This window comes from Lithobates pipiens, unplaced genomic scaffold (genome assembly GCF_037356315.1).
Source record: "Lithobates pipiens isolate NorthernLeopardFrog02 unplaced genomic scaffold, aLitPip1_a1.2 Scaffold_77, whole genome shotgun sequence".
Classification (NCBI taxonomy): domain Eukaryota; kingdom Metazoa; phylum Chordata; class Amphibia; order Anura; family Ranidae; genus Lithobates; species Lithobates pipiens.
Genome location: NW_027507900.1, coordinates 1112781 through 1136551, shown reverse-complemented (window position 1 = coordinate 1136551; position 23771 = coordinate 1112781). Strand labels below are relative to the sequence as shown.

General features: G+C 52.9%; 1 protein-coding gene and 1 long non-coding RNA gene across 3 annotated transcripts in view; both read right to left on the bottom strand.

Annotated features, from left to right (window-relative positions):
• Nucleotides 1–23771, bottom strand: part of LOC143959494 (uncharacterized) — a 236931-nt gene that overhangs the window by 125059 nt on the left and 88101 nt on the right. The window lies entirely within an intron of this gene.
• Nucleotides 1–23771, bottom strand: part of LOC143959478 (gastrula zinc finger protein XlCGF48.2-like) — a 49280-nt gene that overhangs the window by 9315 nt on the left and 16194 nt on the right. For both annotated transcript variants that reach the window (XR_013270238.1, XM_077468143.1), the window contains exons 2-4: nt 3683–3777; nt 2765–2899; nt 2553–2676 (exon numbers count right to left, since the gene is read on the bottom strand). Coding sequence is in view for 1 of the 2 variants with exons in the window: in XM_077468143.1 (XP_077324269.1) it covers nt 2553–2676; nt 2765–2899; nt 3683–3766 (343 nt within the window). In the remaining variant the exon portion in view is untranslated. The remainder of the gene's footprint in view (nt 1–2552; nt 2677–2764; nt 2900–3682; nt 3778–23771) is intronic.

The following is a 23771-nucleotide window of genomic DNA, read 5'->3' as shown; positions in this document are numbered from 1 at the left end:
AGGTCTCTTTTGTATATATATATATAGCTTTGTCTTTTATCCAAGTGATTTTCTATATGAGTGTTTCCTGTGCCGCCACCTCAGAAGTTCCACCTTCTTCTTCTTACTTATTGACTGTAAATAGAATGTTGGTGTCTTTGGCAATTCCTTGGTTCTTTTAAACTTTACAATTTTATGGAGTTTCCCCCCCCAAGTATTGCCAAACATATGGAGTCCCCCCCCAAGTATTGCCAACAATATGGAGTCCCCCCCAAGTATTGCCAACAATATGGAGTCCCCCCACCCAAGTATTGCCAATAATATGGAGCCCCCCCCCCAAGTATTGCCAACAATATGGAGTCCCCCCACCCAAGTATTGCCAATAATATGGAGTCCCCCCCCCAAGTATTGCCAACAATATGGAGTCCCCCAGTCCCCCCACCCCCAAATATTTCCAATAATATGGAGTTGCCCCCCCCAAGTATTGCCAATAATATGGAGTTGCCCCCCCCCCAAGTATTGCCAATAATATGGAGTTGTCCCCCCCAAGTATTGCCAATAATATGGAGTCCCCCCAAGTATTGCCAATAATATGGAGTTGTCCCCCCCAAGTATTGCCAATAATATGAAGTCCCCCCCCCAAGTATTGCCAATAATATGGAGTCCCCCCCAAGTATTGCCAATAACATGGAGTTGCCCCCCCCCCCCAAGTATTGCCAAAATATGGAGCCCCCCCCCCAAGTATTGTCAATAATATGGAGTTTCCCCCCCCCCCCAAGTATTGCCAATAATATGGAGTCCCCCCCAAGTATTGCCAATAATATGGAGTTGTCCCCCCCCCCAAGTATTGCCAATAATATGGAGTTTTCCCCCCAAGTATTGGCAATAATATGGAGTTGCCCCCCCTCCCCCAAGTATTGCCAATAATATGGAGCCCCCCCCCCCAAGTATTGGCAATAATATGGAGTTTCCCCCCCCCCCCCAAGTATTGCCAATAATATGGAGTCCCCCCCAAGTATTGCCAATAATATGGAGTTGTCCCCCCCCCCAAGTATTGCCAATAATATGGAGTTTTCCCCCCATGTATTGCCAATAATATGGAGTTGCCCCCCCCCCCCCCCCAAGGTCATCAAGAAGTTGCTCCCTTTTGTGTATAGAACAACCTCCACTCTTCTAGAAGGACCTTCCACAAGAATTTGGAAGGTGTCTGTGGGATTTTGTCTCATTTGTGAGGTCGGGCACTGCTGGTGGATGACCTGGATCAGTATCTCCATTCCCATTAACTCCAAAGGTGTTCAGTAGGGATGAGGTCGGGGCTCTGTGCAGGACACTCAAGTTCCTCCATCCATCACACCTATATGAGCTTGTTGGACATCCATTCCTAAATCATTCATGTGGAGTTTCCCCCTTTGTGGCTATCACATCCTCCACTCTGTGAGGTCAACTACTAATGTTCAATGAGAAGACTGGGCCTCACGTTGGGCACCAAAAAAAAACCTGGCCTTCAGCCAACGTTCAAGTTCATCCCAGTGGTGATCAGTAGGGATGAGGTCAGGGCTCTGTACAGGACACTCGAGCTCCTCCACCCATTACACCTATATGAGCTTGTTGGACATCAAGACTGGGCCTCACGTTGGGCACAAAAAAAAAAACTGGCCTTCAGCCAACGTTCAAGTTCATCCCAGTGGTGATCAGTAGGGATGAGGTCAGGGATCTGTGCAGGACACTCGAGTTCCTCCACCCATCACACCTATATGAGCTTGTTGGACATCCATTCCTAAATCATTCATGTGGAGTTTCCCCCTTTGTGGCTATCACATCCTCCACTCTGTGAGGTCAACTACTAATGTTCAATGAGAAGACTGGGCCTCACGTTGGGCACCAAAAAAAAAAACTGGCCTTCAGCCAACGTTCAAGTTCATCCTACTGGTGATCAGTAGGGATGAGGTCAGGGCTCTGTACAGGACACTCGAGTTCCTCCACACCACACTGATCACACCATATCTTTATGGAGCTGGCTTTGTACGTCATGGGGGTACAGTCATTGTGGAACAGAAAAGGGTCTTCACCAAACTGTTACCACAAGGCTGGAAGAGCCCAATTGTCTCCAATGTCTTTGTATGATGGAGGATTACCGGGACCCCTCACTGGAGACCCCTGAACTCCATCATTGGAGGGGAATTCATCTACTTTGGGCCTTGTCCAGTATTTAGGGTGACCACAGACTGGCCGATGTCTCAGGAAATAAAGTTTGGAAATATCTAACTATCACCATCCCCACAGAAAGCCAGGTTATAACTCAACACAGAAAGGAGAAAAAGAAACATCTGGAAGTTTCCTCTTTTTTCAATGGTGCAGCGAGTTAGAAGAATGTGAATCTATAAAGGTCCCCACAGCCCAGATTAGGAGAAGATTAGGGGGGTGAAGGGCTGATTATCCACAGTCACAACTGTTATTTTTCGTACCTTCAATCCCAAAGGATCGGTTTGTTTAAACCTATCTGGTTGGAGAATTCAACAGTTGGCCATCACTAGGGCTGAGATGTACATGGAAGATCATGTCCAATCTCTTACCCGGATCCGGGAGGGTGTGGTGGTCCTTCATCATGGCGTCCTTGTAGAGATCCTTGTGTCCTTCTAAATACTCCCACTCCTCCATGGAGAAATAGACAGTGACATCCTGACACCTTATAGGAACCTGACACACACAATGATACAGTCACCATCCAGACACATCCCTTGTCTGTTACTGGATAATGTCCCACAATTCCCAGAATCCTCCTCACCTCTCCTGTCAGCAGCTCCATCATCTTCTTGATCAGTTCCAGGATCTTCCTGTCACCATCCCCCTTAGGTTTCAGGGACTGAGGTGGAGGCACCATGATGGTGAGATGATCACCGGACTTCACAGGAGGAAATCTCTGTATTAAAATAGTAACAATGTTATCATGTGACCTCCCAGAATCCTCCTCACCTCTCCGGTCAGGTCTGTGTTTTATTAATAGAGATAAGAGTGATGTCATGTGACCTCCCAGAATCCTCCTCACCTCTCCGGTCAGGTCTGTGTTTTATTATTAGAGATAAGAGTGATGTCATGTGACCTCCCAGAATCCTCCTCACCTCTCCGGTCAGCTCTGTGTTTTATTAATAGAGATAAGAGTGATGTCATGTGACCTCCCAGAATCCTCCTCACCTCTCCGGTCAGGTCTGTGTATTATTAATAGAGATAAGAGTGATGTCATGTGACCTCCCAGAATCCTCCTCACCTCTCCGGTCAGGTCTGTGTTTTATTAATAGAGATAAGAGTGATGTCATGTGACCTCCCAGAATCCTCCTCACCTCTCCGGTCAGGTCTGTGTTTTATTAATAGAGATGAGAGTGACGTCATGTGACCTCCCAGAATCCTCCTCACCTCTCCGGTCAGGTCTGTGTTTTATTAAAAGAGATAAGAGTGATGTCATGAGACCTCCCAGAATCCTCCTCACCTCTCCGGTCAGGTCTGTGTATTATTAATAGAGATAAGAGTGATGTCATGTGACCTCCCAGAATCCTCCTCACCTCTCCAGTCAGGTCTGTGTTTTATTAATAGAGATAAGAGTGATGTCATGTGACCTCCCAGAATCCTCCTCACCTCTCCGGTCAGGTCTGTGTTTTATTAATAGAGATAAGAGTGATGTCATGTGACCTCCCAGAATCCTCCTCACCTCTCCGGTCAGCAGGTAGATGATCTCCAGGGTGAGGTTGAGTATCCTGTAGGTGATGTCATTCTGGTCCTTCTCCATGTCCATCCGGCACTGATCTATGAAGATATTATATATAAATATAATATTACACACTTCTGATGGGTAAAATGATGATTGCCAGTGTGATGTGTGACTGGCGGTATGGTGAAAACTGATTGGCTAACCGGTGGCGGTATGGCGAATACTGATTGGCTGACCAGTGGCGGTATGGGGAATACTGATTGGCTGACCGGTGGCGGTATGGGGAATACTGATTGGCTGACCGGTGGCGGTATGGTGAATAATGAGTGTCTCTGGGGGCATCAAAACTCCTGCAATGGTTATCCAGAGTATCAATGTTTAGTGTAGTGAAATTAAGAGAGTCCACTATAGACTCTTCTCCTCGAACTCTTCTCCACAATGTTTAGTATAGGTGTCCCGGAATCTACAATCACTTCTACAGACTCCAGGTGATGGAGTATTCCTGTGTCCAGCCTTGTGCTTCCCAGTCTGACAGCTCCTCTCTCCATTCTATAATCTGCTCTCCACCCTTCCATCCTACAATACTCCTCTCCTCTGCTTGTCATGACCCCACCAGGTGACATAACCTCCCAATCACTGACACCTGCACTCCCATAACCCGGACTCCCATCTCACCTCCCACACTCTCCTGCTTCTTCTGACTTCTGGAGATGTCTCCCCTGATTCTGCCCCTCCACCATCTAACTCCCCCCCCTCCCCCCCCGCACCCCGCCGCTGTCCACAATCCATTCTAAGTTCTCATCATCTTTGTCTTATGCACCCCCTGAAACACCCGCCCTGTGTCTGTAACAATCCTGCCTCTCTCCGTAGCATTTCTATCACTAACTCCTTTATTCTACTCGTTGTTACTGAAAGTTGGCCTCAGGAATCTGCCTCTGCCTCTCCTGCTGCCCTTTCCCATGGTGGTCTCCTCTGTCCTCGGAGGAGGGAAGGGAGGTGGAGTCAGAACCCTTCTATCACCACTGAGCATCTCTCGGGTATTCACTCACCTCCCTGTCACTCTCCTCGTTTGAAGCTCTCCTCGTATTTGTCTATTTTCTCCCGTTTCTTTAGGAATTGCTGTGATCTATCGACCCCCCCGGACCCGTATCAACCTTCCATAAAGACGTCTCTGCCTGGCTACTCTACGTTCTCTCTTCTGAAATCCCCACAATCACTCCCGGTGACTTCAACATCCCTCTTAATATGAACACTCTACTTCTAAACTTCTCAGACTATTTTCCTCCTTTGACCTGTAGCAATGGATACACATTGGACACACAATAGATACACATTGGATACACAATGGATACACATTGGACACACATTGGATACACAATGGACACATAATGGAAACACAGTGGATACACAATGGATACACAATGAACTCACATTGGATACGCATTGGACACACAATGGAAACACAATGGATACACATTGGATACACAATGGACACATAATGGAAACACAGTGGATACAAAATGGACACACAGTTGACACACATTGGATACACAATGGACACACAATGGACACATAATGGAAACACAGTGGATACACAATGGACACACAATGGACACACATTGGACACACAATGAAACACAATGGACACACATTGGAAACACAATGGATACACAGTGGATACACAGTGGAAACACAGTGGATACACAATGGACACACATTGGATACACATTGGTCACACAGTGGACACACAACGGATACACAGTGGATACACAATGGACACACAATGCAAACACAGTGCATACACAATGGACACACATTGGATACACAATGGAAACACAGTGGATACACAATGGATACGCATTGGTCACACAGTGGACACACAATGGAAACACAATGGATACACAATGGAAACACAATGGATACACAATGGATACACAATGGATACACATTGGATACACATTGGATACATGCCTCTGCTCACACTGATGACAACACCCTTGACCTTGCATTCTCTCAGCACTAAACTTTGTACAACCTCTCCAACGTTCCTTCCCCTATCTCTGATCACCACCTTATTAGTTTCACTCTCTCCTCCTCCTCCTCTCCCTCCAACCAACTAACAATTACCCATACAAAACCTTCCCCACCTCAACCCTTTTCTTTTCTATTCTGCTACTGAGCACCTCTATGATAAAATCTCACCCCTGTCCTGCCCCAACCTAACCACTTCTGTCTACAACAGCTCACTGTCCTCCACCCTGGAGCAATCAGATGACACCAGAAGTCTTGAGCTTCTGTGGTGTAGGACTAATGCTTTGTACACAGGGTCAGAATTTCCGATGGAAAAAGTCCAATCAGATTATGTTGTTGGAAAATCCGATCGTGTGTGGGCTCTATCGGATTTTGTCAGACGGAATTTCCAATGGAAAAAATCTGATCAGACTTTTTCCGATCGTGTGTTGAGAATTCCGACGCACAAAGTGCCACGCATGCTCAGAAAAAATTTGGAGATGAAAGCTATTGGCTACTGACCTCTACGTAGTCCCATCCTACGTTTTATTTGTCACCTCGTTCCGAATGATCACATTTTCCGACAAGGTTGTGCGACCGTGTGTATGTAAGACAAGTTTCGGCCAAAATCCATCTGATTTTTTTTTTTTTTGTGGTCGGAATGTCCATCCACGTGTACAAGACATTAGTCTCTTAAAGACTTCAACCAATACAAATCTGCCCTCCAAAACTACAACTTCTGCCTCCTCACTGCCAGGCAGACCTTATCATCCCGTCCCCGTCAACTCTTCTCTACCTTCAGCTCTCTTCTCCATCCCCCACCCACCAACTCTCCGTCCAGGAGGTCGCCAATCACTTCAAAAATAAGAGGATACCTCCATGGTACAGATACCTTCTCCACTTATCACCCCATGTCCACAGGTACAATCATTACTTCCTTCAACCCGACCACTATAGATGAGGCTACTAAACTTCTTCCTAACGTCCACCTGACCACCTGTCCCCTGGACCCTCGCAAATACTGCGCTCACCCTCCGGCTCCATCCTACACTCTCTAACTCACATCTTCAATCTCTCCCTCTCTTCTGGCACCTTCCCCAACGCTCTAAAACCTGCACTAGTCACCCCCAAACTTAAAAAGCCCTCACCGGACCCCACCAATCTTAACAACCTACGCCCCATCTCCTTGCTCCCCTTTTCCTCCAAACTCTGGTCTAAAAATGACTGAGTGACCATCTCACCGAGAATAACCTTCTTCACCCCCTTCAGTCTGGGCTTCACCCTCAAAACTCCATAGAAACTTCTCTCCTAAAACTCACAAACTATCTGCTAATGACTAAAACCAACGGACACTATTCTGTCCTCCTACTCCGGGACCCTTCTTCTTCGTTTGATAGAGTAAAACATCCCCAACTCTTCAGAAACTCCACTCCTTTGGCCTCTAAGACTCTGCCCTTTCCTGGTTCTCCTCCTATTAAAGCAGTCCTTCAGTGTCATCAACCTCCTCTTCCTCTTAGTGTAGAGGTCCCCCAAAGCTCTGACCTCAGACCTACAACTCTGTCCCCTCCTCTTCTTCATTCCATCGGGGTCCTCCAAGGCTCTGACCTCAGACCTACAACTCTGTCTCCTCCTCTTCTCTCCATAGGGGTCCTCCAAGGCTCTGACCTCAGACCTACAACTCCATCTCCTCCTCTTCTCTCCATAGGGGTCCTCCAAGGCTCTGACCTCAGACCCACAACTCTGTCCCCTCCTCTTCTCTCCATAGGGGTCCTCCAAGGCTCTGACCTCAGATCTACAACTCTGTCCCCTCCTCTTCTCCTTTCTATAGGGGTCCTTCAAAGCTCTGACATCAGACCTACAACCATATCTCCTCCTCTTCCTCCTCTTCTCCCCATAGGGGTCCTCCAAGGCTGTGACCTCAGACCTACAACTCTCTCCTCTTCTCTCCATAGGGGTCCTCCAAGGCTCTGACCTCAGACCTACAACTCTATCTCCTCCTCTTCTCTACATAGGGGTCCCCCAAGGCTCTGACCTCAGACCTACAACTCCATCCCCTCCTCTTCTCTACATCGGGGTCCTCCAAGGCTCTGACCTCAGACCTATAACTCTGTCCCCTCCTCTTCTCCTTTCTATAGGGGTCCTTCAAAGCTCTGACATCAGACCTACAACCATATGTCCTCCTCTTCTCCCCATAGGGGTCCTCCAAGGCTCTGACCTCAGACCTACAACTCTCTCCTCTCCTCTTCTCTCCATAGGGGTCCTCCAAGGCTCTGACCTCAGACCTACAACTCTGTGCCCTCCTCTTCTCTCCATAGGGGTCCTCCAAGGCTCTGACCTCAGACCTACAACTCTATCTCCTCCTCTTCTCTCCATAGGGCTCCTCCAGGGCTCTGACCTCAGACCTACAACTCTATCTCCTCCTCTTCTCCCCATAGGGCTCCTCCAAGGCTCTGACCTCAGACCTACAACTCTATCTCCTCCTCTTCTCTCTATAGGGGTCCTCCAAGGCTCTGACCTCAGACCTACAACTCTATCCCCTCCTCTTCTCCCCATAGGGGCTCCTCCAGGGCTCTGACCTCAGACCTACAACTCCATCCCTTCCTCTTCTCCCCATAGGGGTCCTCCAAGGCTCTGACCTCAGACCTACAACTCTATCTCCTCCTCTTCTCCCCATAGGGCTCCTCCAAGGCTCTGACCTCAGACCTACAACTCTATCTCCTCCTCTTGTCTCCATTGGGCTCCTCCAGGGCTCTGACCTCAGACCTACAACTCCATCCCCTCCTCTTCTCCCCATAGGGGTGCTCCAAGGCTCTGACCTCAGACCTACAACTCTATTCCCTCCTCTTCTCTCCATAGGGGTCCTCCAAGGCTCTGATCTCAGACCTACAACTCCATCCCTTCCTCTTCTTCATTCCATCGGGGTCCTCCAAGGCTCTGACCTCAGACCTACAAATCTATCCCCTCCTCTCCTCTCCATAGGGGCTCCTCCAAGGCTCTGACCTCAGACCTACAACTCCATCTCCTCCTCTTCTCCCCATAGGGCTCCTCCAAGGCTCTGACCTCAGACCTACAACTCCATCCCCTCCTCTTCTCCCCATAGGGGTGCTCCAAGGCTCTGACCTCAGACCTACAACTCTATTCCCTCCTCTTCTCTCCATAGGGGTCCTCCAAGGCTCTGATCTCAGACCTACAACTCCATCCCTTCCTCTTCTTCATTCCATCGGGGTCCTCCAAGGCTGTGACCTCAGACCTACAACTCTCTCCTCTTCTCTCCATAGGGGTCCTCCAAGGCTCTGACCTCAGACCTATAACTCTGTCCCCTCCTCTTCTCCTTTCTATAGGGGTCCTTCAAAGCTCTGACATCAGACCTACAACCATATGTCCTCCTCTTCTCCCCATAGGGGTCCTCCAAGGCTCTGACCTCAGACCTACAACTCTCTCCTCTCCTCTTCTCTCCATAGGGGTCCTCCAAGGCTCTGACCTCAGACCTACAACTCTGTGCCCTCCTCTTCTCTCCATAGGGGTCCTCCAAGGCTCTGACCTCAGACCTACAACTCTATCTCCTCCTCTTCTCTCCATAGGGCTCCTCCAGGGCTCTGACCTCAGACCTACAACTCTATCTCCTCCTCTTCTCCCCATAGGGCTCCTCCAAGGCTCTGACCTCAGACCTACAACTCTATCTCCTCCTCTTCTCTCTATAGGGGTCCTCCAAGGCTCTGACCTCAGACCTACAACTCTATCCCCTCCTCTTCTCCCCATAGGGGCTCCTCCAGGGCTCTGACCTCAGACCTACAACTCCATCCCCTCCTCTTCTCCCCATAGGGGTCCTCCAAGGCTCTGACCTCAGACCTACAACTCTATCTCCTCCTCTTCTCCCCATAGGGCTCCTCCAAGGCTCTGACCTCAGACCTACAACTCTATCTCCTCCTCTTGTCTCCATTGGGCTCCTCCAGGGCTCTGACCTCAGACCTACAACTCCATCCCCTCCTCTTCTCCCCATAGGGGTGCTCCAAGGCTCTGACCTCAGACCTACAACTCTATTCCCTCCTCTTCTCTCCATAGGGGTCCTCCAAGGCTCTGATCTCAGACCTACAACTCCATCCCTTCCTCTTCTTCATTCCATCGGGGTCCTCCAAGGCTCTGACCTCAGACCTACAAATCTATCCCCTCCTCTCCTCTCCATAGGGGCTCCTCCAAGGCTCTGACCTCAGACCTACAACTCCATCTCCTCCTCTTCTCCCCATAGGGCTCCTCCAAGGCTCTGATCTCAGACCTACAACTCCATCCCTTCCTCTTCTTCATTCCATCGGGGTCCTCCAAGGCTCTGACCTCAGACCTACAAATCTATCCCCTCCTCTCCTCTCCATAGGGGCTCCTCCAAGGCTCTGACCTCAGACCTACAACTCCATCTCCTCCTCTTCTCTCCATAGGGCTCCTCCAAGGCTCTGACCTCAGACCTACAACTCTATCTCCTCCTCTTCTCTCCATAGGGGTTCTCCAGGGCTCTGACCTCAGACCTACAACTCCATCTCCTCCTCTTCTCTCCATAGGGCTCCTCCAAGGCTCTGACCTCAGACCTACAACTCTATCTCCTCCTCTTCTCTCCATGGGGCTCCTCCAGGGCTCTGACCTCAGACCTACAACTCCATCTTCTCCCCATAGGGGTCCTCCAAGGCTCTGACCTCAGACCTACAACTCTATCTCCTCCTCTTCTCTCCATAGGGGTCCCCCAAGGCTCTGACCTCAGACCTAAAACTCCATCTCCTCCTCTTCTCTACATCGGGGTCCTCCAAGGCTCTGACCTCAGACCTACAACTCCATCCCCTCCTCTTCTCTCCATAGGGGTCCTCCAAGGCTCTGACCTCAGACCTATAACTCTGTCCCCTCCTCTTCTCCTGTCTATAGGGGTCCTTCAAAGCTCTGACATCAGACCTACAACCGTATCTCCTCCTCTTCCTCCTCTTCTCCCCATAGGGGTCCTCCAAGGCTCTGACCTCAGACCTACAACTCTATCTCCTCCTCTTCTCCCCATAGGGCTCCTCCAGGGCTCTGACCTCAGACCTACAACTCCATCCCCTCCTCTTCTGTCCATAGGGGTCCTCCAAGGCTCTGACCTCAGACCTACAACTCTATCTCCTCCTCTTCTCCCCATAGGGCTCCTCCAGGGCTCTGACCTCAGACCTACAACTCCATCCCCTCCTCTTCTGTACATAGGAGTCCTCCAAGGCTCTGACCTCAGACCTACAACTCTATCTCCTCCTCTTCTCTCCATAGGGGTCCCCCAAGGCTCTGACCTCAGACCTACAACTCTATCTCCTCCTCTTCTCTCCATAGGGGTCCTCCAGGGCTCTGACCTCAGACCTACAACTCCATCTCCTCCTCTTCTCTACATCGGGATCCTCCAAGGCTCTGACCTCAGACCTATAACTCTGTCCCCTCCTCTTCTCCTTTCCATAGGGGTCCTTCAAAGCTCTGACATCAGACCTACAACCATATCTCCTCCTCTTCCTCCTCTTCTCCCCATAGGGGTCCTCCAAGGCTCTGACCTCAGACCTACAACTCTCTCCTCTCCTCTTCTCTCCATAGGGGTCCTCCAAGGCTCTGACCTCAGACCTACAACTCTGTGCCCTCCTCTTCTCTCCATAGGGGTCCTCCAAGGCTCTGACCTCAGACCTACAACTCTATCTCCTCCTCTTCTCTCCATAGGGCTCCTCCAGGGCTCTGACCTCAGACCTACAACTCCATCCCCTCCTCTTCTGTCCATAGGGGTCCTCCAAGGCTCTGACCTCAGACCTACAACTCCATCCCCTCCTCTTCTGTACATAGGAGTCCTTCAAGGCTCTGACCTCAGACCTACAACTCTATCTCCTCCTCTTCTCCCCATAGGGGCTCCTCCAAGGCTCTGACCTCAGACCTACAACTCTATCTCCTCCTCTTCTCTCCATAGAGCTCCTCCAAGGCTCTGACCTCAGACCTACAACTCTATCCCCTCCTCTTCTCCCCATAGGGGCTCCTCCAGGGCTCTGACCTCAGACCTACAACTCTATCTCCTCCTCTTCTCCCCATAGGGGTCCTCCAAGGCTCTGACCTCAGACCTACAACTCCATCTCCTCCTCTTCTCCCCATAGGGCTCCTCCAAGGCTCTGACCTCAGACCTACAACTCTATCTCCTCCTCTTCTCTCCATAGGGGTCCCCCAAGGCTCTGACCTCAGACCTAAAACTCCATCCCCTCCTCTTCTCTCCATAGGGGTCCTCCAAGGCTCTGACCTCAGACCTACAACTCCATCCCCTCCTCTTCTCTCCATAGGGGTCCCCCAAGGCTCTGACCTCAGACCTAAAACTCCATCTCCTCCTCTTCTCTACATCGGGGTCCTCCAATGCTCTGACCTCAGACCTACAACTCCATCCCCTCCTCTTCTCTCCATAGGGGTCCTCCAAGGCTCTGACCTCAGACCTATAACTCTGTCCCCTCCTCTTCTCCTGTCTATAGGGGTCCTTCAAAGCTCTGACATCAGACCTACAACCGTATCTCCTCCTCTTCCTCCTCTTCTCCCCATAGGGGTCCTCCAAGGCTCTGACCTCAGACCTACAACTCTATCTCCTCCTCTTCTCCCCATAGGGCTCCTCCAGGGCTCTGACCTCAGACCTACAACTCCATCCCCTCCTCTTCTGTACATAGGAGTCCTTCAAGGCTCTAACCTCAGACCTACAACTCTATCTCCTCCTCTTCTCTCCATAGGGGTCCCCCAAGGCTCTGACCTCAGACCTACAACTCTATCTCCTCCTCTTCTCTCCATAGGGGTCCTCCAGGGCTCTGACCTCAGACCTACAACTCCATCTCCTCCTCTTCTCTACATCGGGATCCTCCAAGGCTCTGATCTCAGACCTATAACTCTGTCCCCTCATCTTCTCCTTTCCATAGGGGTCCTTCAAAGCTCTGACATCAGACCTACAACCATATCTCCTCCTCTTCCTCCTCTTCTCCCCATAGGGGTCCTCCAAGGCTCTGACCTCAGACCTACAACCATATCTCCTCCTCTTCCTCCTCTTCTCCCCATAGGGGTCCTCCAAGGCTGTGACCTCAGACCTACAACTCTCTCCTCTCCTCTTCTCTCCATAGGGGTCCTCCAAGGCTCTGACCTCAGACCTACAACTCTATCTCCTCCTCTTCTCTCCATAGGGCTCCTCCAGGGCTCTGACCTCAGACCTACAACTCCATCCCCTCCTCTTCTGTCCATAGGGGTCCTCCAAGGCTCTGACCTCAGACCTACAACTCCATCCCCTCCTCTTCTGTACATAGGGGTCCTTCAAGGCTCTGACCTCAGACCAACAACTCTATCTCCTCCTCTTCTCCCCATAGGGGCTCCTCCAAGGCTCTGACCTCAGACCTACAACTCTATCTCCTCCTCTTCTCTCCATAGGGCTCCTCCAAGGCTCTGACCTCAGACCAACAACTCCATCCCCTCCTCTTCTCCCCATAGGGCTCCTCCAAGGCTCTGACCTCAGACCTACAACTCCACCCCCTCCTCTTCTCCCCATAGGGCTCCTCCAAGGCTCTGACCTCAGACCTACAACTCTATCTCCTCCTCTTGTCTCCATTGGGCTCCTCCAGGGCTCTGACCTCAGACCTACAACTCTATCTCCTCCTCTTCTCCCCATAGGGGCTTCTCCAGGGCTCTGACCTCAGACCTACAACTCCATCCCCTCCTCTTCTGTCCATAGGAGTCCTCCAAGGCTCTGACCTCAGACCTACAACTCCATCCCCTCCTCTTCTGTACATAGGAGTCCTTCAAGGCTCTGACCTCAGACCTACAACTCTATCTCCTCCTCTTCTCCCCATAGGGGCTCCTCCAAGGCTCTGACCTCAGACCTACAACTCCATCCCCTCCTCTTCTCCCCATAGGGCTCCTCCAAGGCTCTGACCTCAGACCTACAACTCTGTCCCCTCCTCTTCTCTCCATAGGGGACCTCCAAGGCTCTGACCTCAGACCTACAACTCCATCCCCTCCTCTTCTCCCCATAGGGGCTCCTCCAAGGCTCTGACCTCAGACCTACAACTCCATCCCCTCCTCTTCTCCCCATAGGGGCTCCTCCAAGGCTCTGACCTCAGACCTACAACTCTATCTCCTCCTCTTCTCCCCATAGGGGCTCCTCCAAGGCTCTGACCTCAGACCTACAACTCCACCCCCTCCTCTTCTCTCCATAGGGGACCTCCAAGGCTCTGACCTCAGACCTACAACTCCATCCCCTCCTCTTCTCCCCATAGGGGCTCCTCCAAGGCTCTGACCTCAGACCTACAACTCTATCTCCTCCTCTTCTCCCCATAGGGGCTCCTCCAAGGCTCTGACCTCAGACCTACAACTCTATCCCCTCCTCTTCTCCCCATAGGGCTCCTCCAAGGCTCTGACCTCAGACCTACAACTCTATCCCCTCCTCTTCTCCCCATAGGGGAACTCCAAGGCTCTGACCTCAGACCTACAACTCTATCTCCTCCTCTTCTCTCCATAGGGGTCCCCCAAGGCTCTGACCTCAGACCTACAACTCCATCCCCTCCTCTTCTCCCCATAGGGCTCCTCCAAGGCTCTGACCTCAGACCTACAACTCTATCTCCTCCTCTTCTCTCCATAGGGCTCCTCCAAGGCTCTGACCTCAGACCTACAACTCCATCCCCTCCTCTTCTCCCCATAGGGCTCCTCCAAGGCTCTGACCTCAGACCTACAACTCCATCTCCTCCTCTTCTCCCCATAGGGCTCCTCCAAGGCTCTGACCTCAGACCTACAACTCTATCTCCCCCTCTTCTCTCCATAGGGGTCCCCCAAGGCTCTGACCTCAGACTTACAACTCTATCTCCTCCTCTTCTCTCCATAGGGGCTCCTCCAAGGCTCTGACCTCAGACCTACAACTCTATCCCCTCCTCTTCTCCCCATAGGGCTCCTCCAAGGCTCTGACCTCAGACCTACAACTCGATCCCCTCCTCTTCTCCCCATAGGGGTCCTCCAGGGCTCTGAGCTCAGACCTACAACTCCATCCCCTCCTCTTCTCTCCATGGGGGTCCTCCAAGGCTCTGACCTCAGACCTACAACTCTATCTCCTCCTCTTGTCTCCATTGGGCTCCTCCAAGGCTCTGACCTCAGACCTACAACTCTATCTCCTCCTCTTCTCTCCATAGGGCTCCTCCAAGGCTCTGACCTCAGACCTACACTTCTATCTCCTCCTCTTCTCTCCATAGGGGTCCTCCAAGGCTCTGACCTCAGACCTACAACTCCATCCCCTCCTCTTCTCCCCATAGGGGCTCCTCCAGGGCTCTGACCTCAGACCTACAACTCTGTCCCCTCCTCTTCTCCCCATAGGGGTCCTCCAAGGCTCTGACCTCAGACCTACAACTCTATTCCCTCCTCTTCTCCCCATAGGGGTCCTCCAGGGCTCTGACCTCAGACCTACAACTCCATCTCCTCCTCTTATCCCCATAGGGCTCCTCTAAGGCTCTGACCTCAGATCTACAACTCTGTCTCCCCCTCTTCTCCCCATAGGGGTCCTCCAAGGCTCTGACCTCAGACCTACAACTCTATCTCCTCCTCTTCTCCCCAGAGGGCTCCTCCAAGGCTCTGACCTCAGACCTACAACTCCATCTCCTCCTCTTCTCCCCATAGGGGCTCCTCCAAGGCTCTGACCTCAGACCTACAACTCCACCCCCTCCTCTTCTCCCCATAGGGGCTCCTCCAAGGCTCTGACCTCAGACCTACAACTCCATCTCCTCCTCTTCTCCCCATAGGGCTCCTCCAAGGCTCTGACCTCAGACCTACAACTCTATCTCCCCCTCTTCTCTCCATAGGGGTCCCCCAAGGCTCTGACCTCAGACTTACAACTCTATCTCCTCCTCTTCTCTCCATAGGGGCTCCTCCAAGGCTCTGACCTCAGACCTACAACTCTATCCCCTCCTCTTCTCCCCATAGGGCTCCTCCAAGGCTCTGACCTCAGACCTACAACTCGATCCCCTCCTCTTCTCCCCATAGGGGTCCTCCAGGGCTCTGAGCTCAGACCTACAACTCCATCCCCTCCTCTTCTCCCCATGGGGGTCCTCCAAGGCTCTGACCTCAGACCTACAACTCTATCTCCTCCTCTTGTCTCCATTGGGCTCCTCCAAGGCTCTGACCTCAGACCTACAACTCTATCTCCTCCTCTTCTCTCCATAGGGCTCCTCCAAGGCTCTGACCTCAGACCTACACTTCTATCTCCTCCTCTTCTCTCCATAGGGGTCCTCCAAGGCTCTGACCTCAGACCTACAACTCCATCCCCTCCTCTTCTCCCCATAGGGGCTCCTCCAGGGCTCTGACCTCAGACCTACAACTCTGTCCCCTCCTCTTCTCCCCATAGGGGTCCTCCAAGGCTCTGACCTCAGACCTACAACTCTATTCCCTCCTCTTCTCCCCATAGGGGTCCTCCAGGGCTCTGACCTCAGACCTACAACTGCATCTCCTCCTCTTATCCCCATAGGGCTCCTCTAAGGCTCTGACCTCAGATCTACAACTCTGTCTCCCCCTCTTCTCCCCATAGGGGTCCTCCAAGGCTCTGACCTCAGACCTACAACTCTATCTCCTCCTCTTCTCCCCATAGGGCTCCTCCAAGGCTCTGACCTCAGACCTACAACTCCATCTCCTCCTCTTCTCCCCATAGGGGCTCCTCCAAGGCTCTGACCTCAGACCTACAACTCCACCCCCTCCTCTTCTCCCCATAGGGGCTCCTCCAAGGCTCTGACCTCAGACCTACAACTCCATCCCCTCCTCTTCTCTCCATAGGGCTCCTCCAAGGCTCTGACCTCAGACCTACAACTCCATCTCCTCCTCTTCTCCCCATAGGGCTCCTCCAAGGCTCTGACCTCAGACCTACAACTCCATCTCCTCCTCTTCTCTCCATAGGGCTCCTCCAAGGCTCTGACCTCAGACCTACAACTCCATCTCCTCCTCTTCACTCCATAGGGCTCCTCCAAGGCTCTGACCTCAGACCTACAACTCTATCTCCTCCTCTTCTCCCCATAGGGCTCCTCCAAGGCTCTGACCTCAGACCTACAACTCCATCTCCTCCTCTTCTCCCCATAGGGGCTCCTCCAAGGCTCTGACCTCAGACCTACAACTCCACCCCCTCCTCTTCTCCCCATAGGGGCTCCTCCAAGGCTCTGACCTCAGACCTACAACTCCATCCCCTCCTCTTCTCCCCATAGGGGCTCCTCCAAGGCTCTGACCTCAGACCTACAACTCCATCCCCTCCTCTTCTCTCCATAGGGGTCCTCCAAGGCTCTGACCTCAGACCTACAACTCCATCCCCTCCTCTTCTCTCCATAGGGGTCCTCCAAGGCTCTGACCTCAGACCTACAACTCTATCTCCTCCTCTTCTCTCCATAGGGCTCCTCCAGGGCTCTGACCTCAGACCTACAACTCCATCCCCTCCTCTTCTGTCCATAGGGGTCCTCCAAGGCTCTGACCTCAGACCTACAACTCCATCCCCTCCTCTTCTGTACATAGGAGCCCTTCAAGGCTCTGACCTCAGACCTACAACTCTATCTCCTCCTCTTCTCCCCATAGGGGCTCCTCCAAGGCTCTGACCTCAGACCTACAACTCCATCCCCTCCTCTTCTCCCCATAGGGGCTCCTCCAAGGCTCTGACCTCAGACCTACAACTCTATCTCCTCCTCTTCTCTCCATAGGGCTCCTCCAAGGCTCTGACCTCAGACCTACAACTCCAACCCCTCTTCTTCTCCCCATAGGGCTCCTCCAAGGCTCTGACCTCAGACCTACAACTCCATCTCCTCCTCTTCTCCCCATAGGGCTCCTCCAAGGCTCTGACCTCAGACCTACAACTCTATCTCCCCCTCTTCTCTCCATAGGGGTCCCCCAAGGCTCTGACCTCAGACTTACAACTCTATCTCCTCCTCTTCTCTCCATAGGGGTCCTCCAAGGCTCTAACCTCAAACCTACAACTCCATCCCCTCCTCTCCTCTCCATAGGGGCTCCTCCAAGGCTCTGACCTCAGACCTACAACTCTATCCCCTCCTCTTCTCCCCATAGGGGTCCTCCAGGGCTCTGACCTCAGACCTACAACTCCATCCCCTCCTCTTCTCCCCATGGGGGTCCTCCAAGGCTCTGACCTCAGACCTACAACTCTATCTCCTCCTCTTCTGTACATAGGAGTCCTTCAAGGCTCTGACCTCAGACCTACAACTCTATCTCCTCCTCTTCTCCCCATAGGGGCTCCTCCAAGGCTCTGACCTCAGACCTACAACTCCATCCCCTCCTCTTCTCCCCATAGGGGCTCCTCCAAGGCTCTGACCTCAGACCTACAACTCTATCTCCTCCTCTTCTCTCCATAGGGCTCCTCCAAGGCTCTGACCTCAGACCTACAACTCCATCCCCTCCTCTTCTCCCCATAGGGGCTCCTCCAAGGCTCTGACCTCAGACCTACAACTCCATCTCCTCCTCTTCTCCCCATAGGGCTCCTCCAAGGCTCTGACCTCAGACCTACAACTCTATCTCCCCCTCTTCTCTCCATAGGGGTCCCCCAAGGCTCTGACCTCAGACTTACAACTCTATCTCCTCCTCTTCTCTCCATAGGGGTCCTCCAAGGCTCTGACCTCAGACCTACAACTCTGTCCCCTCCTCTTCTCTCCATAGGGGTCCTCCAAGGCTCTGACCTCAAACCTACAACTCCATCCCCTCCTCTTCTCCCCATAGGGCTCCTCCAAGGCTCTGACCTCAGACCTACAACTCTATCCCCTCCTCTTCTCCCCATAGGGGTCCTCCAGGGCTCTGACCTCAGACCTACAACTCCATCCCCTCCTCTTCTCCCCATGGGGGTCCTCCAAGGCTCTGACCTCAGACCTACAACTCCATCCCCTCCTCTTCTCCCCATAGGGCTCCTCCAAGGCTCTGACCTCAGACCTACAACTCCATCCCCTCCTCTTCTCTCCATAGGGCTCCACCAAGGCTCTGACCTCAGACCTACAACTCTATTCGTTCCTCTTCTCCCCATAGGGGTCCTCCAGGGCTCTGACCTCAGACCTACAACTACATCTCCTCCTCTTATCCCCATAGGGCTCCTCTAAGGCTCTGACCTCAGACCTACAACTCCATCCCCTCCTCTTCTCTCCATAGGGCTCCTCCAGGGCTCTGACCTCAGACCTACAACTCCATCCCCTCCTCTTCTCCCTATAGGGCTCCTCTAAGGCTCTGACCTCAGACCTACAACTCCATCCCCTCCTCTTCTCTCCATAGGGCTCCTCCAAGGCTCTGACCTCAGACCTACAACTCCATCTCCTCCTCTTCTCCCCATAGGGCTCCTCCAAGGCTCTGACCTCAGACCTACAACTCTATCTCCCCCTCTTCTCTCCATAGGGGTCCCCCAAGGCTCTGACCTCAGACTTACAACTCTATCTCCTCCTCTTCTCTCCATAGGGGCTCCTCCAAGGCTCTGACCTCAGACCTACAACTCCATCCCCTCCTCTCCTCTCCATAGGGGCTCCTACAAGGCTCTGACCTCAGACCTACAACTCTATCCCCTCCTCTTCTCCCCATAGGGCTCCTCCAAGGCTCTGACCTCAGACCTACAACTCTATCCCCTCCTCTTCTCCCCATAGGGGTCCTCCAGGGCTCTGACCTCAGACCTACAACTCTATCTCCTCCTCTTCTCTCCATAGGGCTCCTCCAAGGCTCTGACCTCAGACCTACAACTCCATCCCCTCCTCTTCTCCCCATGGGGGTCCTCCAAGGCTCTGACCTCAGACCTACAACTCCATCCCCTCCTCTTCTCCCCATAGGGGTCCTCCAAGGCTCTGACCTCAGACCTACAACTCCATCTCCTCCTCTTCTCCCCATAGGGGTCCTCCAAGGCTCTGACCTCAGACCTACAACTCTCTCCTCTCCTCTTCTCTCCATAGGGCTCCACCAAGGCTCTGACCTCAGATCTACAACTCTATCACCTCCTCTTCTCTCCATAGGGGCTCCTCCAAGGCTCTGACCTCAGACCTACAACTCTATCTCCTCCTCTTCTCTCCATAGAGCTCCTCCAAGGCTCTGACCTCAGACCTACAACTCTATCCCCTCCTCTTCTCCCCATAGGGGCTCCTCCAGGGCTCTGACCTCAGACCTACAACTCTATCTCCTCCTCTTCTCCCCATAGGGGTCCTCCAAGGCTCTGACCTCAGACCTACAACTCCATCTCCTCCTCTTCTCCCCATAGGGCTCCTCCAAGGCTCTGACCTCAGACCTACAACTCTATCTCCTCCTCTTCTCTCCATAGGGGTCCCCCAAGGCTCTGACCTCAGACCTAAAACTCCATCCCCTCCTCTTCTCTCCATAGGGGTCCTCCAAGGCTCTGACCTCAGACCTACAACTCCATCCCCTCCTCTTCTCTCCATAGGGGTCCCCCAAGGCTCTGACCTCAGACCTAAAACTCCATCTCCTCCTCTTCTCTACATCGGGGTCCTCCAATGCTCTGACCTCAGACCTACAACTCCATCCCCTCCTCTTCTCTCCATAGGGGTCCTCCAAGGCTCTGACCTCAGACCTATAACTCTGTCCCCTCCTCTTCTCCTGTCTATAGGGGTCCTTCAAAGCTCTGACATCAGACCTACAACCGTATCTCCTCCTCTTCCTCCTCTTCTCCCCATAGGGGTCCTCCAAGGCTCTGACCTCAGACCTACAACTCTATCTCCTCCTCTTCTCCCCATAGGGCTCCTCCAGGGCTCTGACCTCAGACCTACAACTCCATCCCCTCCTCTTCTGTACATAGGAGTCCTTCAAGGCTCTAACCTCAGACCTACAACTCTATCTCCTCCTCTTCTCTCCATAGGGGTCCCCCAAGGCTCTGACCTCAGACCTACAACTCTATCTCCTCCTCTTCTCTCCATAGGGGTCCTCCAGGGCTCTGACCTCAGACCTACAACTCCATCTCCTCCTCTTCTCTACATCGGGATCCTCCAAGGCTCTGATCTCAGACCTATAACTCTGTCCCCTCCTCTTCTCCTTTCCATAGGGGTCCTTCAAAGCTCTGACATCAGACCTACAACCATATCTCCTCCTCTTCTCCCCATAGGGGTCCTCCAAGGCTCTGACCTCAGACCTACAACCATATCTCCTCCTCTTCCTCCTCTTCTCCCCATAGGGGTCCTCCAAGGCTGTGACCTCAGACCTACAACTCTCTCCTCTCCTCTTCTCTCCATAGGGGTCCACCAAGGCTCTGACCTCAGACCTACAACTCTATCTCCTCCTCTTCTCTCCATAGGGCTCCTCCAGGGCTCTGACCTCAGACCTACAACTCCATCCCCTCCTCTTCTGTCCATAGGGGTCCTCCAAGGCTCTGACCTCAGACCTACAACTCCATCCCCTCCTCTTCTGTACATAGGGGTCCTTCAAGGCTCTGACCTCAGACCTACAACTCCATCCCCTCCTCTTCTGTACATAGGGGTCCTTCAAGGCTCTGACCTCAGACCTACAACTCTATCTCCTCCTCTTCTCCCCATAGGGGCTCCTCCAAGGCTCTGACCTCAGACCTACAACTCTATCTCCTCCTCTTCTCTCCATAGGGCTCCTCCAAGGCTCTGACCTCAGACCTACAACTCTATCCCCTCCTCTTCTCCCCATAGGGGCTCCTCCAGGGCTCTGACCTCAGACCTACAACTCCATCCCCTCCTCTTCTCCCCATAGGGCTCCTCCAAGGCTCTGACCTCAGACCTACAACTCCATCCCCTCCTCTTCTCCCCATAGGGCTCCTCCAAGGCTCTGACCTCAGACCTACAACTCTATCTCCTCCTCTTCTCTCCATAGGGCTCCTCCAAGGCTCTGACCTCAGACCTACAACTCCATCCCCTCCTCTTCTCCCCATAGGGCTCCTCCAAGGCTCTGACCTCAGACCTACAACTCCACCCCCTCCTCTTCTCCCCATAGGGCTCCTCCAAGGCTCTGACCTCAGACCTACAACTCTATCTCCTCCTCTTGTCTCCATTGGGCTCCTCCAGGGCTCTGACCTCAGACCTACAACTCCATCCCCTCCTCTTCTCCCCATAGGGCTCCTCCAAGGCTCTGACCTCAGACCTACAACTCCACCCCCTCCTCTTCTCCCCATAGGGCTCCTCCAAGGCTCTGACCTCAGACCTACAACTCTATCTCCTCCTCTTCTCTCCATAGGGCTTCTCCAGGGCTCTGACCTCAGACCTACAACTCCATCCCCTCCTCTTCTGTCCATAGGAGTCCTCCAAGGCTCTGACCTCAGACCTACAACTCCATCCCCTCCTCTTCTGTACATAGGAGTCCTTCAAGGCTCTGACCTCAGACCTACAACTCTATCTCCTCCTCTTCTCCCCATAGGGGCTCCTCCAAGGCTCTGACCTCAGACCTACAACTCCATCCCCTCCTCTTCTCCCCATAGGGCTCCTCCAAGGCTCTGACCTCAGACCTACAACTCTGTCCCCTCCTCTTCTCTCCATAGGGGACCTCCAAGGCTCTGACCTCAGACCTACAACTCCATCCCCTCCTCTTCTCCCCATAGGGGCTCCTCCAAGGCTCTGACCTCAGACCTACAACTCCCTCCCCTCCTCTTCTCCCCATAGGGCTCCTCCAAGGCTCTGACCTCAGACCTACAACTCTATCTCCTCCTCTTCTCTCCATAGGGCTCCTCCAAGGCTCTGACCTCAGACCTACAACTCCACCCCCTCCTCTTCTCCCCATAGAGCTCCTCCAAGGCTCTGACCTCAGACCTACAACTCCATCTCCTCCTCTTCTCCCCATAGGGCTCCTCCAAGGCTCTGACCTCAGATCTACAACTCTATCTCCTCCTCTTCTCTCCATAGGGCTCCTCCAAGGCTCTGACCTCAGACCTACAACTCCACCCCCTCCTCTTCTCCCCATAGAGCTCCTCCAAGGCTCTGACCTCAGACCTACAACTCCATCCCCTCCTCTTCTCCCCATAGGGCTCCTCCAAGGCTCTGACCTCAGACCTACAACTCTATCTCCTCCTCTTCTCTCCATAGGGCTCCTCCAAGGCTCTGACCTCAGACCTACAACTCCATCCCCTCCTCTTCTCCCCATAGGGGCTCCTCCAGGGCTCTGACCTCAGACCTACAACTCTATCCCCTCCTCTTCTCTCCATAGGGGGCCTCCAAGGCTCTGACCTCAGACCTACAACTCCATCCCCTCCTCTTCTCCCCATAGGGCTCCTCCAAGGCTCTGACCTCAGACCTACAACTCCATCCCCTCCTCTTCTGTACATAGGAGTCCTTCAAGGCTCTGACCTCAGACCTACAACTCTATCTCCTCCTCTTCTCCCCATAGGGGCTCCTCCAAGGCTCTGACCTCAGACCTACAACTCCATCCCCTCCTCTTCTCCCCATAGGTCTCCTCCAAGGCTCTGACCTCAGACCTACAACTCCATCCCCTCCTCTTCTCCCCATAGGGGCTCCTCCAAGGCTCTGACCTCAGACCTACAACTCTATCTCCTCCTCTTCTCTCCATAGGGCTCCTCCAGGGCTCTGACCTCAGACCTACAACTCCATCCCCTCCTCTTCTCCCCATAGGGCTCCTCCAAGGCTCTGACCTCAGACCTACAACTCCATCCCCTCCTCTTCTCCCCATAGGGGCTCCTCCAAGGCTCTGACCTCAGACCTACAACTCCATCCCCTCCTCTTCTCCCCATAGGGCTCCTCCAAGGCTCTGACCTCAGACCTACAACTCCATCCCCTCCTCTTCTCCCCATAGGGCTCCTCCAAGGCTCTGACCTCAGACCTACAACTCCATCTCCTCCTCTTCTCCCCATAGGGGCTCCTCCAAGGCTCTGACCTCAGACCTACAACTCTATCTCCCCCTCTTCTCTCCATAGGGCTCCTCCAAGGCTCTGACCTCAGACCTACAACTCCATCCCCTCCTCTTCTCTCCATAGGGGTCCTCCAAGGCTCTGACCTCAGACCTACAACTCTATCCCCTCCTCTTCTCTCCATAGGGGCTCCTCCAAGGCTCAGACCTACAACTCTATCCCCTCCTCTTCTCCCCATAGGGCTCCTCCAAGGCTCTGACCTCAGACCTACAACTCTATCCC